We start from the raw sequence: 12,752 nt of genomic DNA, 5'->3' as shown, positions 1-12,752 counted from the left end.
TACAGATGTAATCTTTTATGCATGGCAAAAGTTTACTGAAAATAAGACAAAAATAAAAGATAGAAAATCTTCATGATGTACTGACATTCAACCCAAACTAAATAGCCCTGTTCAAAATTAATTTTAATATTACCTGAAGCTTGATTAGCCTGTCCCCAACATCAGCAATCTTAAAGATACTATTTTTGACACCTCCTAATCGAATAACAAACTTTGTTTAAAATTTTACAACATAGGATAGGATCAAATAAAAACTTAAAAAGCAGCTTATAGTAACTATGAAAAAATGACGTCATGCTATACAAATGACCAATGATAGGCCAGTATACACTGTAATTGACCAATAGTAAAATGTACACTGGCCTATCAATGATCATTTGTAATTGATAGGACGTAATTTTTTTTATATTCACTATAAGCTGCTTTAAAACTTAATATTTATTTAGCTTTGGAGAGGTTACGCGGTATTGTTGAAACAAGTTTTAAAGTCTTTAGGTTTTAGGACTTAAAGTTGTTTTATAAGTACTTAAAGCTTGATTATTTGTATTCTACAATATTTCTCTTTATGAATTACATAAATATATAAAAAAGAAAACAAAGTTTTCCTAAGCTATCCAAGCTCTCTGTAATCATCTCTCTAAAATAAAAAAAAGAAATATTATTAACACAAACACAATTTAATAAAAGGATAAGTAAATATTTTCAGAAAAAATAAACTTTGTATGTTGTCCCCTTAATTACTAGATCAACAACTATCACTATAAAAAGTTTTAAAGCAAAGCGTTCTTCATTTGTGGCTGGTCCGTATATCAGTAAATCATAGACAAATAGTTTAATTCTAACTAGCGGCTACGCCCCTAGAAGCCTCTAGGGGCACTTAAGGTAGAAGGGGGCAAAGTCGACATCATCCCATTTTAAATTTGAGTTTCAAAAGAGTAAAAAAAAAATTTGGGGGGGAGGGGGGTGAAGACACCCTCCCAAAAAATAGTTTAAAACCTTCCCAGGACCTATAAGAAGCTTCACTGTAAAGGAGAACAATATCGGTTCAGCGGTTAGCGAGATCCTTCGGGACAGACAAAAAACGCTTACTACTTTATATAATAGGATAAATCAAAATTCTAATGTGATATAATTATCCTATTATCATAATTTTTAATTTGATTTCTATGACATATAGACACAATAGTTTAAGAGAACCATAGGATATTATAATAAACAATATTCTGTTTATTAAAGTTATACCATTCTGCAATTGTTGGTGTTCTTTTGTAAGAACTGATGTAGGATATATTTACAGAGGAAAATTTGTCGTCAATTTAGTTTGCTAATTTTGACCTCATTTATTGGTTTATTCGTACAATAGCCTGAGGTAAAAGTGATTTATAAGAGGTATCGTTATTATTATTTTTGTAGGACATTCTTGTTTGCTTCTATATATCGTTTTTATTCTGGTGTGCTTTAACTTATAAATAAAGTTATTCTTGTTTTTTTTTTATGCCTATATTGTACTATTAACACAAAAAAGTAAAACGAGTTTTGTGTCATCCAAAATATTATTAAGGATTTATAAAGAACTAGTTTGGATTAGTAAAAACTTTATATAACTACTTACAAACTTTATTATAACGAAGTAGGAAAGAGTTCTAGTTTTTTTTGGAATTGTTATTAAATTTCAGTAGCGAAGCTACACTATTTAGTCTGCCCATGATGTGTATTAAATCAATCTTATTTGATGTGTCTTTTATAAAAATGAAACACAATGCAGATATCAAAATGTTCATTTAAGATAAAAATATGCTCATTAAAATTTTACTCAAGAGTAACAAAATAAATATTCTTTATTTTTATTTCATGCTTTTTTTTGTTAATAGAAGATACATTAAGAATAATTTAATTTCCATCTAAAATGTTTTATTTTAAGCCATTACTGTGATTCTAATGGAAATAGTATCATTAATAGGATAATGTCTTGGCTTAAAGCAGGTGAAACTTATCATTATTCAGTTAGAACTATCAAAATAAGGTGATGAAAGCAGGTGAAACTTATCATTATTCAGTTAGAACTATCAAAATAAGGTGATGACTATAGAGTTGGTTATCTGTAATACAGATGTCTGTCTCTACCAGAGGGGAGGGGACATTAGACTGTAAATCATACTGGTCCCTAAATTAAAATCAAATATTCGTTCTCCTTAACCTGTTGGGGACTTTAACTAAAACATCCACAAATCTTTAAAAAAATTGTAAAGGGAAAAAGTCGCTCAAGAAATCAGTGACGTCATAAAAATGAGTTATTATCCATCTCCATAAGGAAAAAGGTGTGAGGATGAATACTCACCCCTTTTTCATGGTAAAATACTTCTTCCCCACCTCTAAATTTAGAAGCAGACGAAAATCAAAAGCCGCCCAGGGCTTTTTGTAAGTCAATCATAAATAATATAATGTGAATAAAAATAAAAGCGATATTTAGCAAACAGTTGTGGGCGGTCAAAATCAGCTGAATGTTCATTATGAAAAAAATTTCCCCCTTTAAGAAATAGAAGGATTCATCTTTCATGAACAAATTTTTTTAAATAAAAATAAAATTCTATGTAATTTTTAATTAAAACATTAAAACGAAAATATCTAATCTAATATTCTTGCCCTAAATATGGAAATAGTAAAAAGTAAAAAAATATTTTTTAAAATAATTTTTAATCCTCCCATTTGAAAAGTAGTAGAATAGCAATAAATTTTAGCGCGGCAACAGCGCTGGGTAGGCCTCTAGGCACACTGCCTATTTTCGTCTTCTAGTTGCTTCGATTCCTCTCTTTTATTTTTTTCTCTATGTCCATCTCTTTTTTAGGGGTTTTGTTTCCCTCTCCTTCTCTCCTAATTCCTCATTTTTATCACGTCAGAATTTGTTAAAGAGACTTTCTCCCCTCACAAAAAATCAATTTGCACTTGCAATTAATTTCTTAATTCCAGTATAGTTCAACAAGATATTTAATTGGCTATATCTGCCTTTTCAATTTATTGATTTTTCCAATAAACGGCTCGCTGTCCCTGGATTTAATTCCACAAAAGGCTCCAGAATGGATAATCTTTTCAACATAAAATTTGATAAGTTTCTATTTCAGATGAAATATAACAAAATAGTGGGGTATTATCTCTTATTTAGCAAGAGGACCACCCAATCATCTTCAACCTTGTAATGATAAAGTCAGAATAACAGTATGTCTATAATATGTCAGTCATTAGTACTATTTACTCCAATTATTTTTTTTCAACATAAAACATATAAATTGCAGGGATCTATAGGGATAAGACATTGACCGAAAAATTGATGCACATACCTAATGGTGATACACAAAAATACCCCTTATATTACAACTTTTGGTCAGAACGTTCAAAAACTCAACTTAATGAACCAACCAATCAAAATCTATTAAAAGTCAACAAATGTGTTAAGCCAACAAATAAATAACGTTATTATAAAATTTTAAGGACCAGTATAATAACAAGCCCACTGTCGACCATAATTCGACATAATGCAGCTTTTGGATTTTAATTTTTCAATTTTATAAAGAGAAGGTAGGTTAAACTATTCCTTCACTTTTAGAAAGAAAAGGATTTTCCCCTATGGTCAAACTAAAATCTATTTTAAAACTTTACAAAAACAATTTAGTATTCTAGTACAAAAATAAAATATAATACTTTAAAACGGCGACAAAAAGAAATCATTTTATTTAGATATCTTTTAGATAGAGATAGAGTAAAATTAAATTTTTATAAGCATTAAAGCGGATTATATATGTAGATTATAAGTTTATTAAACTAATTAAAACACAATTCTAAAATTCAAACAAGGATGATAACACCCATATCAAGCGAAACAAAATGAAAAAAAAGAAAGAGAGAAAAAGATAAAAAAAGAAAGATAGAGAGTGTTTGTCTTTTTAAGAGAGAAGAGTGGAATAGTAAGAGCTCCACACAAAATACCTATAACGAGTAATTATATTTCAATATAATCATTAATTTTCTATTCAAAGAAAGTTCATTAAAATTTGCATCATTTTTTTTGCAAAAGCAAATAATCAGAAATAAATGGATAAATACTAATACTAATTTTATACGACCGTCTGTCCGTATAGCCGTAACAAATAGTTATTTGTGAGTGTATTGATATCTTTTTAAAAAAACTTTAAATATTAGGACATTCATCTATCGATTCAAGCAATAATCCTAAAAGCGTAAAATCATTAAATGTCTTAAATGTAAGTAAGTATTTTAAATATAAATAACAAAAATTGTTTTTCAAAAAGACAACTTATACTTTTTCTTTTATTTTTGAAATAAAAATATTAGAATTTAATGGAATATTGATAATACATATATTGAAGAAAAATATGGATTAAAAATGTACAACAAGGAAAACTTTATCCATAAAAAGCAATGAAATTAAAATTCTGCATCATGTGTTTAATAGAGCTGCTGCTCTCAATGTTCCTTACCTCTATCAATTATATTGCCTTATATGCAAAGTTGCTGTCTATGACACTTTTCTAACAACCAATTATAACTAAGGGGAGTCAATCTCTCCTTTTCTCTACAAACATCTGGGGAAGTAACACCCAACCGAAAGTCATCTTTTTGATCGCATCACTTTAGTCTGGAAATCCTAGATGTGCGTGGCAATAAGCTGTCCCTGTTTTGAGCACTCCCCCTAATTTAACTATAAATGTAAAGTGTAAACCATTTTAACTGCTTTAGTTATGACGCGGTATTGAGCTGAGATTCGAAACAATCTCTTCTTCGGCGACAAGCTTATATGCTACGCGTTAAGCCACGGTCGCGGTTGCTCAATAACCTTAGAAACAAACATTCTTGCAGAAAATATTATATAATCTTATTTATGTTCCTAAGTAATAAACAAATAAACTAACCCCCCTATAAGTTAATTTTAAGTTTATTTATAAACTTATTTTTCAAAACTTATGTGCTCAAAATGAACGTATTACAGTATTATATGCTCAAAATGAACCAACGTATTACGGTTTTCGCGCTTAGTATGGACGTATCTTTTTAAAGATTTAAATAAAATTAAACTTGTGAAGAAGATGCGCTTATCTGATGTTTTTCAACGTATTGCTATATGTATAAAAATGTATTTTTGTAATATCCGCTTCTGAAGTAGAAAAATCCATTGTTTGTTTATCTATAGTAATGAAAAATTAATGATATGCTCGTAAATCCTATATCTAAAAGAATGGTTGTTGTGCAAGTTACCACAAACCGACCAGTGGACCTCAGAAACCCCAAAGGCTTTAAAAAAAACATGCTTTCAACCCTTGCAGGGAATTTTAGTCTTATTGGGCTTTCCTAACCTTACTTAAGATTTGAAAACTTTGTTATTGGTCCACCTTAATTTGAAGGACACTGTCAGTGGTTCAGAAAGGTTCAGTTCTGGATTGCTCAAGTTTTAACCTATTTGCGTTACCACTTAATTTGAATTTTACAAAGTTGCAAAAAGCTCTTCTTGAATGGAAGTTAATGTTTATGTTCAGGGAGGAAGGGGACATATTGCTATTTATTACGCTAGTCCCCAAAGTTATATAATAATATTTTCATTCTCGTTGGCCCAACAACTTTGGGGACTTTTGTTGAATTTTGATTGACTGGTGCATCAAGTTGAGTGCACAAACGTTTCAACATTTAATTGTAATCTACATAATTGTAGATCATCATTGGGGATGTACATTAATTGATCGTACATTGTCATATCTCTCTAGATCCCTGGTTTATGTTTCATTAATGTGAAACATCATTTTACCATTATCTAAAAATTTATGAAATATTGTTATCTAATGCAAAATTTATAGTTTAATTATGAAAATTAAGATGACATCTTAAAAGTATGCTATAAATAATAAGAAACAACAAGGCTGGAAACATCCATAAAAGCGAAGCTCTAAAATCAGCCGGTCGGACAAACGAACAATAAGTGTAAAGTGTCAAAACTTAATGAGCAGATTACAATTGTTTTTAGAAAGATGTGCGGACTGACCCTAATGATAGAAAACTTCGCTTTAAAAAATCAAGAAAAAAATATTTTTTTACGCTACTATTGCACGCAATCGTTCTCGTTAAAATATATTTATATACCCTATTCTATATCAATTAACCATTTACATGCCTCTCAAAGTCATAAAAATAACAAACAAATTGTGTTTCTCAAAATTGTTCTTCTGCCCCTTTCCCCCCCCCTTCTCTCTCTCTCTCTCATTTCGTATATACGTATTTATCTCCTTTTTTCCTCTCTCTCTTGTTTATTTATCTCTTTTTACATCATTTTTAATTTCCTTTTTTCCTTTTTTTTATTTTCACTTCTTAAATACATTCTAAAATTTTTGCCTTTTCCGAGTAATTTTGTTCTTTCTATTTGAGCACTCTCCTTAATGTGTTTTAGCGTGATATAAAAATAGTTTTCTTCATTTAATGATCTCCATTCTGCGAGGAAAAACACTTATTTAGAATTGGGGTTACTGTAACCAAAGAATATCTGTTTTTCTATCTATCCATCTTTTATCTATCTACTTATCTATCTATCTTTATACCTAATCTCTGAATGTTGTTGGGAATCATCTTGAAGATAGCCAGATCCTACGGAATAATTCTGCATTCTGGAGTTTGTTTTACAATCTGGAATCAGATTTTGTTATCAAATAAAATAGCATAAAACCACCTGGGGACTCTGCTGTAGTGGAGAACTCAATATGCCTTTAAAAGCCCCTAGAATCGAGGGATTTTATTCAAAATGGTTGGGAAAGGGCAGAAATGAATTATAAACTTCCCAAGAATCAATACCAAAAACTACTCATAAAAATTAATAAATTTGAATGAAGTAGTATCCCTACAAAGCCCTAGATGCTAGGGGCGTAGCCTCAAGTTATATTATAGTTTTTAAGTTTAATTTCGTTAAAACAACTCATTTACATGACGAACAATACAATTACTTCACGAATATAAAAGACAAACAAACGCACGAACATATGAATGAAAATACTTCACTGAAAAAGTATTTTCTATTTTGATCATTATTTCACAATTTTAATTGATAATAGATTTATAACAATTTAACCCACGTTGCTTGCATATAGCTGCTCACTTAGTAGCAGAAAATATAATGCGAAAATAGAAAGAAAAATATTTAGCCGCTACTTTCTATTTCCAGTACACTATTATTTAATAGGGTAGCTACTAATTAATTGCAAATTTTCAAAAGTTGTATGTTGTTGTTGTCTTTTTTTGACATGAAAGAATTGACTGAACGTATTAAAACATTCTTTTCTAATTAATCTTTGTTAGAGCTTTAAAATATGATTGTGTTAGATTTTGAATTTAGTTATGTATAATTAGAACTTTAATTATAACATTTAATTGTGTTTAAGCTTCTGTGAACGTTCTCATTCTTGTTTGTCTTGTAGCTTGCATTAATCAAATGCTTTAGTAATATCAAACTACATATTAAACTAAATGTTTTTTTAATTAAAAAAAATAATATTGCCTTTTTCTAAAAGCTCTCCTTAGTCTAGAAAAAAAACATGGCAAAACAGACATTTCGTCTTAACTAGGACTTTTTATTACCCCTAAATGTCAGGCACGTGAATAATAACAATCATCACTTAAAGGCTAAACTAAAAATAAATATAATACATAATATAAACATAAAATAGGGTGTAATCATTTTCTAAACTCTGCAACAGGTTGACCCGGCCAGTTAGAACAGAAAATCAGCTGTTGACCTAAAGTTAATTGTGTTTGGGAAACAACAGGAAGTGTATCTATTGTAAAAAATTCCCCTCGGAAAAAATCTGGGAAAGTCAATCTACTTATTTTAAATCACGCAACCTTTCATTCAAAACATTATTAATAACTCTCTCGATCAGTTCTTCCAATTCATATAAAAATAAAATTTAATTTAAACAAAATCTTAATAAAAACTAAATAAAACACAATAAAATTCATGTTTTTATTCTGAAAAATATTTGATTTTACAGAGACTACTGCGGGAAAACAATGTTATGGTAATTTTTCAAAGATTTTTATATAAATTATGTATACAACAAAATTATTATCATGCAAACCTTTACCTATTATGTGCAGCTTTGTATGACAATGTTATCTCAATTAGGGGGAATGCCATTCAAATAAGAGGAAATGTGAACAAGCAGGTTTCAGGCTATTTTAGTTTTGAATTCGTAATTTACCATATTTTTTTAATAAAACAAAAGAAAAATGATTAGGCTAGAGCGAACCAGGTAGTATAATAAATAGTAGTATTTTTTTGTTTGTTTGTATACCCAATAAGATCTTGTCAACGGGTTGACCACTTGGGAAGCTAATTGTACATAATATGATAGTTCTAGTGTGGCTACCTATAGCATACAGTGTGAGATTGATATTTTCTGATCTACTTGTCATTCGAGCAGGGTGCGCTATCATACAGACAAACATTTTTAATCCAGAAATATTTCAAATATCCTACCTATAAGAGCCAGTGTATGTACGTTCATCTGTCTATTCGTCTTCCTACACGCAAGCTGAGTTAAAAACATAAAATTCTATAAAATTTTTTAGAGCTATTAGATACAATTTAGTTGTACTGTTAAATCTGAATTTCAAATTGTTATATGCTCTTAATAATCATCTTTTTAAAATTCAAATGTTTTACCAACACTTGGCTACTTTGTTATTGTAGTATTAAAAAATGTGGGCATCATTTTGACGATATGAGTTGATTTTCCAAGGGATTGAACACAAAAATATTTTACATGGGAATATCTATTTATCTATCCATACTTTCTCTCTATCTTTCTCTTTACCTATATTTTAGGTAGCGAAACTTCTATAGAAATGAATAAACAAACTAACACAAAACCTACACGCTGAAGTATGCAGAAGAGCACCCCCATCTCCCCCTCCCTTTACATTATGAATTAAAATGTATTGTGAGAAAAGGAGAAAAGCTTTATTCCTTTACACATACAACATAGATTACATATAAAAAATATACTTTTAAAAAGAATAGGACAATTCTTTCCTCCTCCTACCATACCTTCAGTATGGAAAGAAAGAACTGTATTTTTTTTATTATAATTCAAGAAAATTAGCATATAAATGAAAGGGCAGAGGGATGGTACTGTTTTAAAGGAAGCTGTGTTAATTGCCCTAGGAAAAAGGGGATAGAAGGGGACGCTTCTGACTTACCCATTTTATTGACGTTATAGTAGAGTGAAAGGGAAAGGGAAGGCGGAAAAAAACCCTAGAGAAAAGATGGGGTATTGCGTATTTTTTTTGACGTCAATAGAATAGGTAGGCCAAATACAATAACATCTATCCCCATTTTGCTAAGGCAATATAGACAGCTACGTTATTAAGTTATTTCATTTAATATAATTCTTTGCTTTGATGATGATCTCTGTAGCAAGATCATACATGCTAAGAGCAGAGACACCTAGCCACAGCCCAAGAGCACTGCCAAGATCAACAACAAGATTCAATCCATTATAAGCAACTACATCTGTGGTAACTGTAACTTCATCCATAACTGCAAAAATATATAGTTAATGTTTAAGTTATCAAAAACAAAGCTAATCACATGACTTGAATTATTCATTTTTGGATGAGCATATGATTTAGAATATTATTTGTACCTTTATATCTAAACCAAGATTTATCACGTCTGTTAGTGCGATAAGCTGTTCTTTTCATGTTAACTCCAATTGACACACAAGGTTTCAGGCAGCCTTCAAACATTTCCAAGTCAGTTCCCATAGGTATATGATACATATCATAAAAAAGGATCTTTCCTAATTCAGAATTAATTTCAATTTTTTTGTCATCTTCACACACAGAACCTTTACTATCAGGAAACCAAGGAGGTAAACACTGATATACTTCAACAAGTTTAGCTTTCATAGCTTCCTCAATGCATTCCCCATAGCTTGATCCAATCTTTTCATAGTGGGTGCAAGTTTCCCCATCATCAATCGTTCTATCATACAAATTGTAGCGTATTTCAAAATGAGATGAATCAAATAATGTCCTCTCTTCATTGACAGGTCCAAACTCAATGCGTGTGTTTTCTATCTCAGTTATTCTTATTCTGTTAGCCATGTAAGGGTCCACCATCATGAATATTGACTTTATTGTAGTATTCACTTCAGCATATGATAATGTTTTTTCCAATTTCATGCAGTTACCAAAAGGTTCTGTAAACACCGGAATAGCTAGGCAACCTGATTCAATTGAACTGGTCAAAATATTAATGAAAAGCTTGTTCTGAAGTTCTCTATAACTCTGGTTTCTAAGGCTACCCCTCCATGTAGTTCCAGCTCTGTTATGCCCAAGTGCAAATCCAGTTTGATGACCAGTAGTATACCCATATTCAGTAGCAGCTTCATAGTTGTAATAGTCAACTTGGCAAATGTATACAGCAGGTTCTTGGATGTCTTTCACTTTCTTTGTTGATACTTCCTGAACAATTGGCCGAGCATAATACTTTACTATTGAATTATTCATTTGATAAACAAATATACCAAATAAAAGAGTTAAAACTGCAAATCTCAACATGACTGTTATATTTTATAATTCCTATGCCCTTACATTGATTTTGTGTGACTAAGTAATGGCTTAACATTTTTCCCAATAAAAAGTAATTGTCAAATTATTGAATATGTAAAAAATCTATAAATTAAACACTTAACTAAATACAAATTCCAACAAAATACTTTTCATTCTAATCCTAATTTTTTTTTATTTTGAAGAAAAAAATAATAAGTTAAGCTCATTCTAATAATAATAATAAAATATTTTTCATGTCTTTTTATGCTGACCAACAGACTATTGGATAAAGTAAATTGTATACTTGATGCTCCTTGATAATAAAATAATCTTAAATAGCAACCAAGGAAATCACATTTCCACCAATGTGTTACGGGCAGACTGACAGACTAACAGACTATCAGAATAATGGATAATTACTTTTATTCCAAATATAAACGGTTTGATGAATTCTAAAAGATTTAAATTGCATGACTTGTAGAAACTATTCTTATACTTTCTAAAACTAGAGCTTATAGCAATTCCAACGGTAGGCATGACACAATTTTACTATGAAAACAAGCAACCAGTTTGAATTTTAAAAATGTATGCAATTTATACATCTTAATGCAGATCTAATGGTTTGCAGAACATTTTTTTCTACTATTAAAACAAGTCGCCCAATTAGAATTATATGAAGGTATACTTTTTTGCACACCCTTTGAGTATAAAAATTATTCTAATCCTAATGAATCAGTCAATGATATGTAGGTTCTTTTATGGAGTTAGACAAAATTAATGGCGGTTTTTTATACAAAGCACTCTTCTTTATCATTATTAGGGTTAAGATATTATTGTATAAATATCGCCAAATTTAATGAGCATGAATTGATATCAACAATTCATTTTTATTAGATATATTTTTTTCAAAGTAGAGCACTGAGTCAAATATGCAAGGCTTTTTTAAGGGTAGATAACTAAGTTAAAAGGAAGTCAAATAAAAATCGAAAATATATTTCATGTCACACTCAAATATTCCTAATGAACTATGTGCCTTTCATTTTCATAATTACACTAAAAGCCTGAGCAAATATGTAACTATTGAGCATTGAACTTTATAGTATTTGCTCATTATTAAACTCTTAGCTTATTGGAATATTTTATTGTACCCTCTGTACGTATTATATATATGAAAAAGGATGACAACATCCATAAAATCCATTTGATGGTATGTCATTTTTTTCTAGGGGCTTTTCTCTCCTCCCTAAAAATGTTCAAAAAATTTCACTGGACTTTGAAGTAGCATAGCTATTCAGATCCTTCACTACATACAAAAAAACCTTGCTTTATATAATAGGATGAATTCAAAATGAAACAACCAACATATTATTTTAATGTAGATTTTTAATTTTGTCCCCTTTTAAAAGAATATTTTTTTCCTTTCTGTTGAGAATTATAATCAAAATTCCATATTTTGGAATTAGAGCACAAGTTACCTCACATTCTTTTTGGAATAATCTCTTTATGTCAAGATAAAGTGGGTCCATGGATAACACTGGGTTTTTAGAATTTTTAATAAATAGGATTCTTTTGGTGGTCTCGGACTAGGACCACCATCTTTTCTTATATTGGCTAACTTTAAAGACTTTGGTTACTCACATATATCCCTGGTACTAAAAGAGCACTTCAAGTTTAAAGAACTCTCATAACCTCTCCATGTTTCGTAGGTAGTCGGTTCGAATTTAGGTCTAGTCATTTACAATTGTATCAAAGTTGTATTACTTTGATACATCCAGAAAGAAGTTGCTCATTAAAATGTTTGGGTTGTTAGCTTCTTTGACTCAATTAACGTCTTTACGTCGTTATCAACCAATCACAGAGGTTTTGGGAAGGTGGTTGTATGATCGCCTTACTTGAAGAACATAGATTATAGCGAATAATAAATACCATAATTCTTTAAAAGGTTTTCCTTGCCCATCAAAATACGAAACATTCTCTTAATATCGCAGCAGAGACAGAGACAAACCTTAGTGCAGTTTTATGTACAGTTATCCGTGATTCGAAAATGAAAAGTTTTTGGATAAATTTATTTTTTGAAAGATATTATGTCTATGATTTTGTTCTTTAACTTTACCTATTAATTAAACGCTTAAAACCAGCTACCTCAT

At 30.0% G+C, this 12,752-nt stretch overlaps 2 protein-coding genes across 2 annotated transcripts in view; both read right to left on the bottom strand.

Moving 5' to 3' along the window:
* The window catches only part of LOC145326365 (protein-lysine N-methyltransferase SMYD4-like), a 139,241-nt gene extending 139,048 nt beyond the window's left edge, over positions 1 to 193 (bottom strand). The window contains exon 1 of the mRNA XM_080169677.1: positions 134 to 193. The gene's annotated coding sequence lies outside the window, so the exon portion shown is untranslated. The remainder of the gene's footprint in view (positions 1 to 133) is intronic.
* An 8,798-nt stretch (positions 194 to 8,991) lies between these two features.
* On the bottom strand, positions 8,992 to 10,661 carry LOC145325468 (uncharacterized). Its single transcript, XM_080168453.1, has 2 exons — positions 9,696 to 10,661; positions 8,992 to 9,589 (listed from the first exon to the last, which is right to left on the bottom strand). The coding sequence occupies exons 1-2, from the start codon at positions 10,612 to 10,614 to the stop codon at positions 9,426 to 9,428; spliced, it is 1,083 nt and encodes a 360-aa protein (XP_080024579.1). The 5' UTR covers positions 10,615 to 10,661; the 3' UTR covers positions 8,992 to 9,425.
* Between the last annotated feature and the right edge of the window lie 2,091 nt (positions 10,662 to 12,752).

The sequence above is a fragment of the Acartia tonsa genome, chromosome 8 (assembly GCF_053477335.1).
Source record: "Acartia tonsa isolate MP-2025a chromosome 8, ASM5347733v1, whole genome shotgun sequence".
NCBI lineage: Eukaryota > Metazoa > Arthropoda > Copepoda > Calanoida > Acartiidae > Acartia > Acartia tonsa.
The sequence above is the reverse complement of the archived record's forward strand: the minus strand, read 5'-3'. Positions and strand labels throughout refer to the sequence as shown.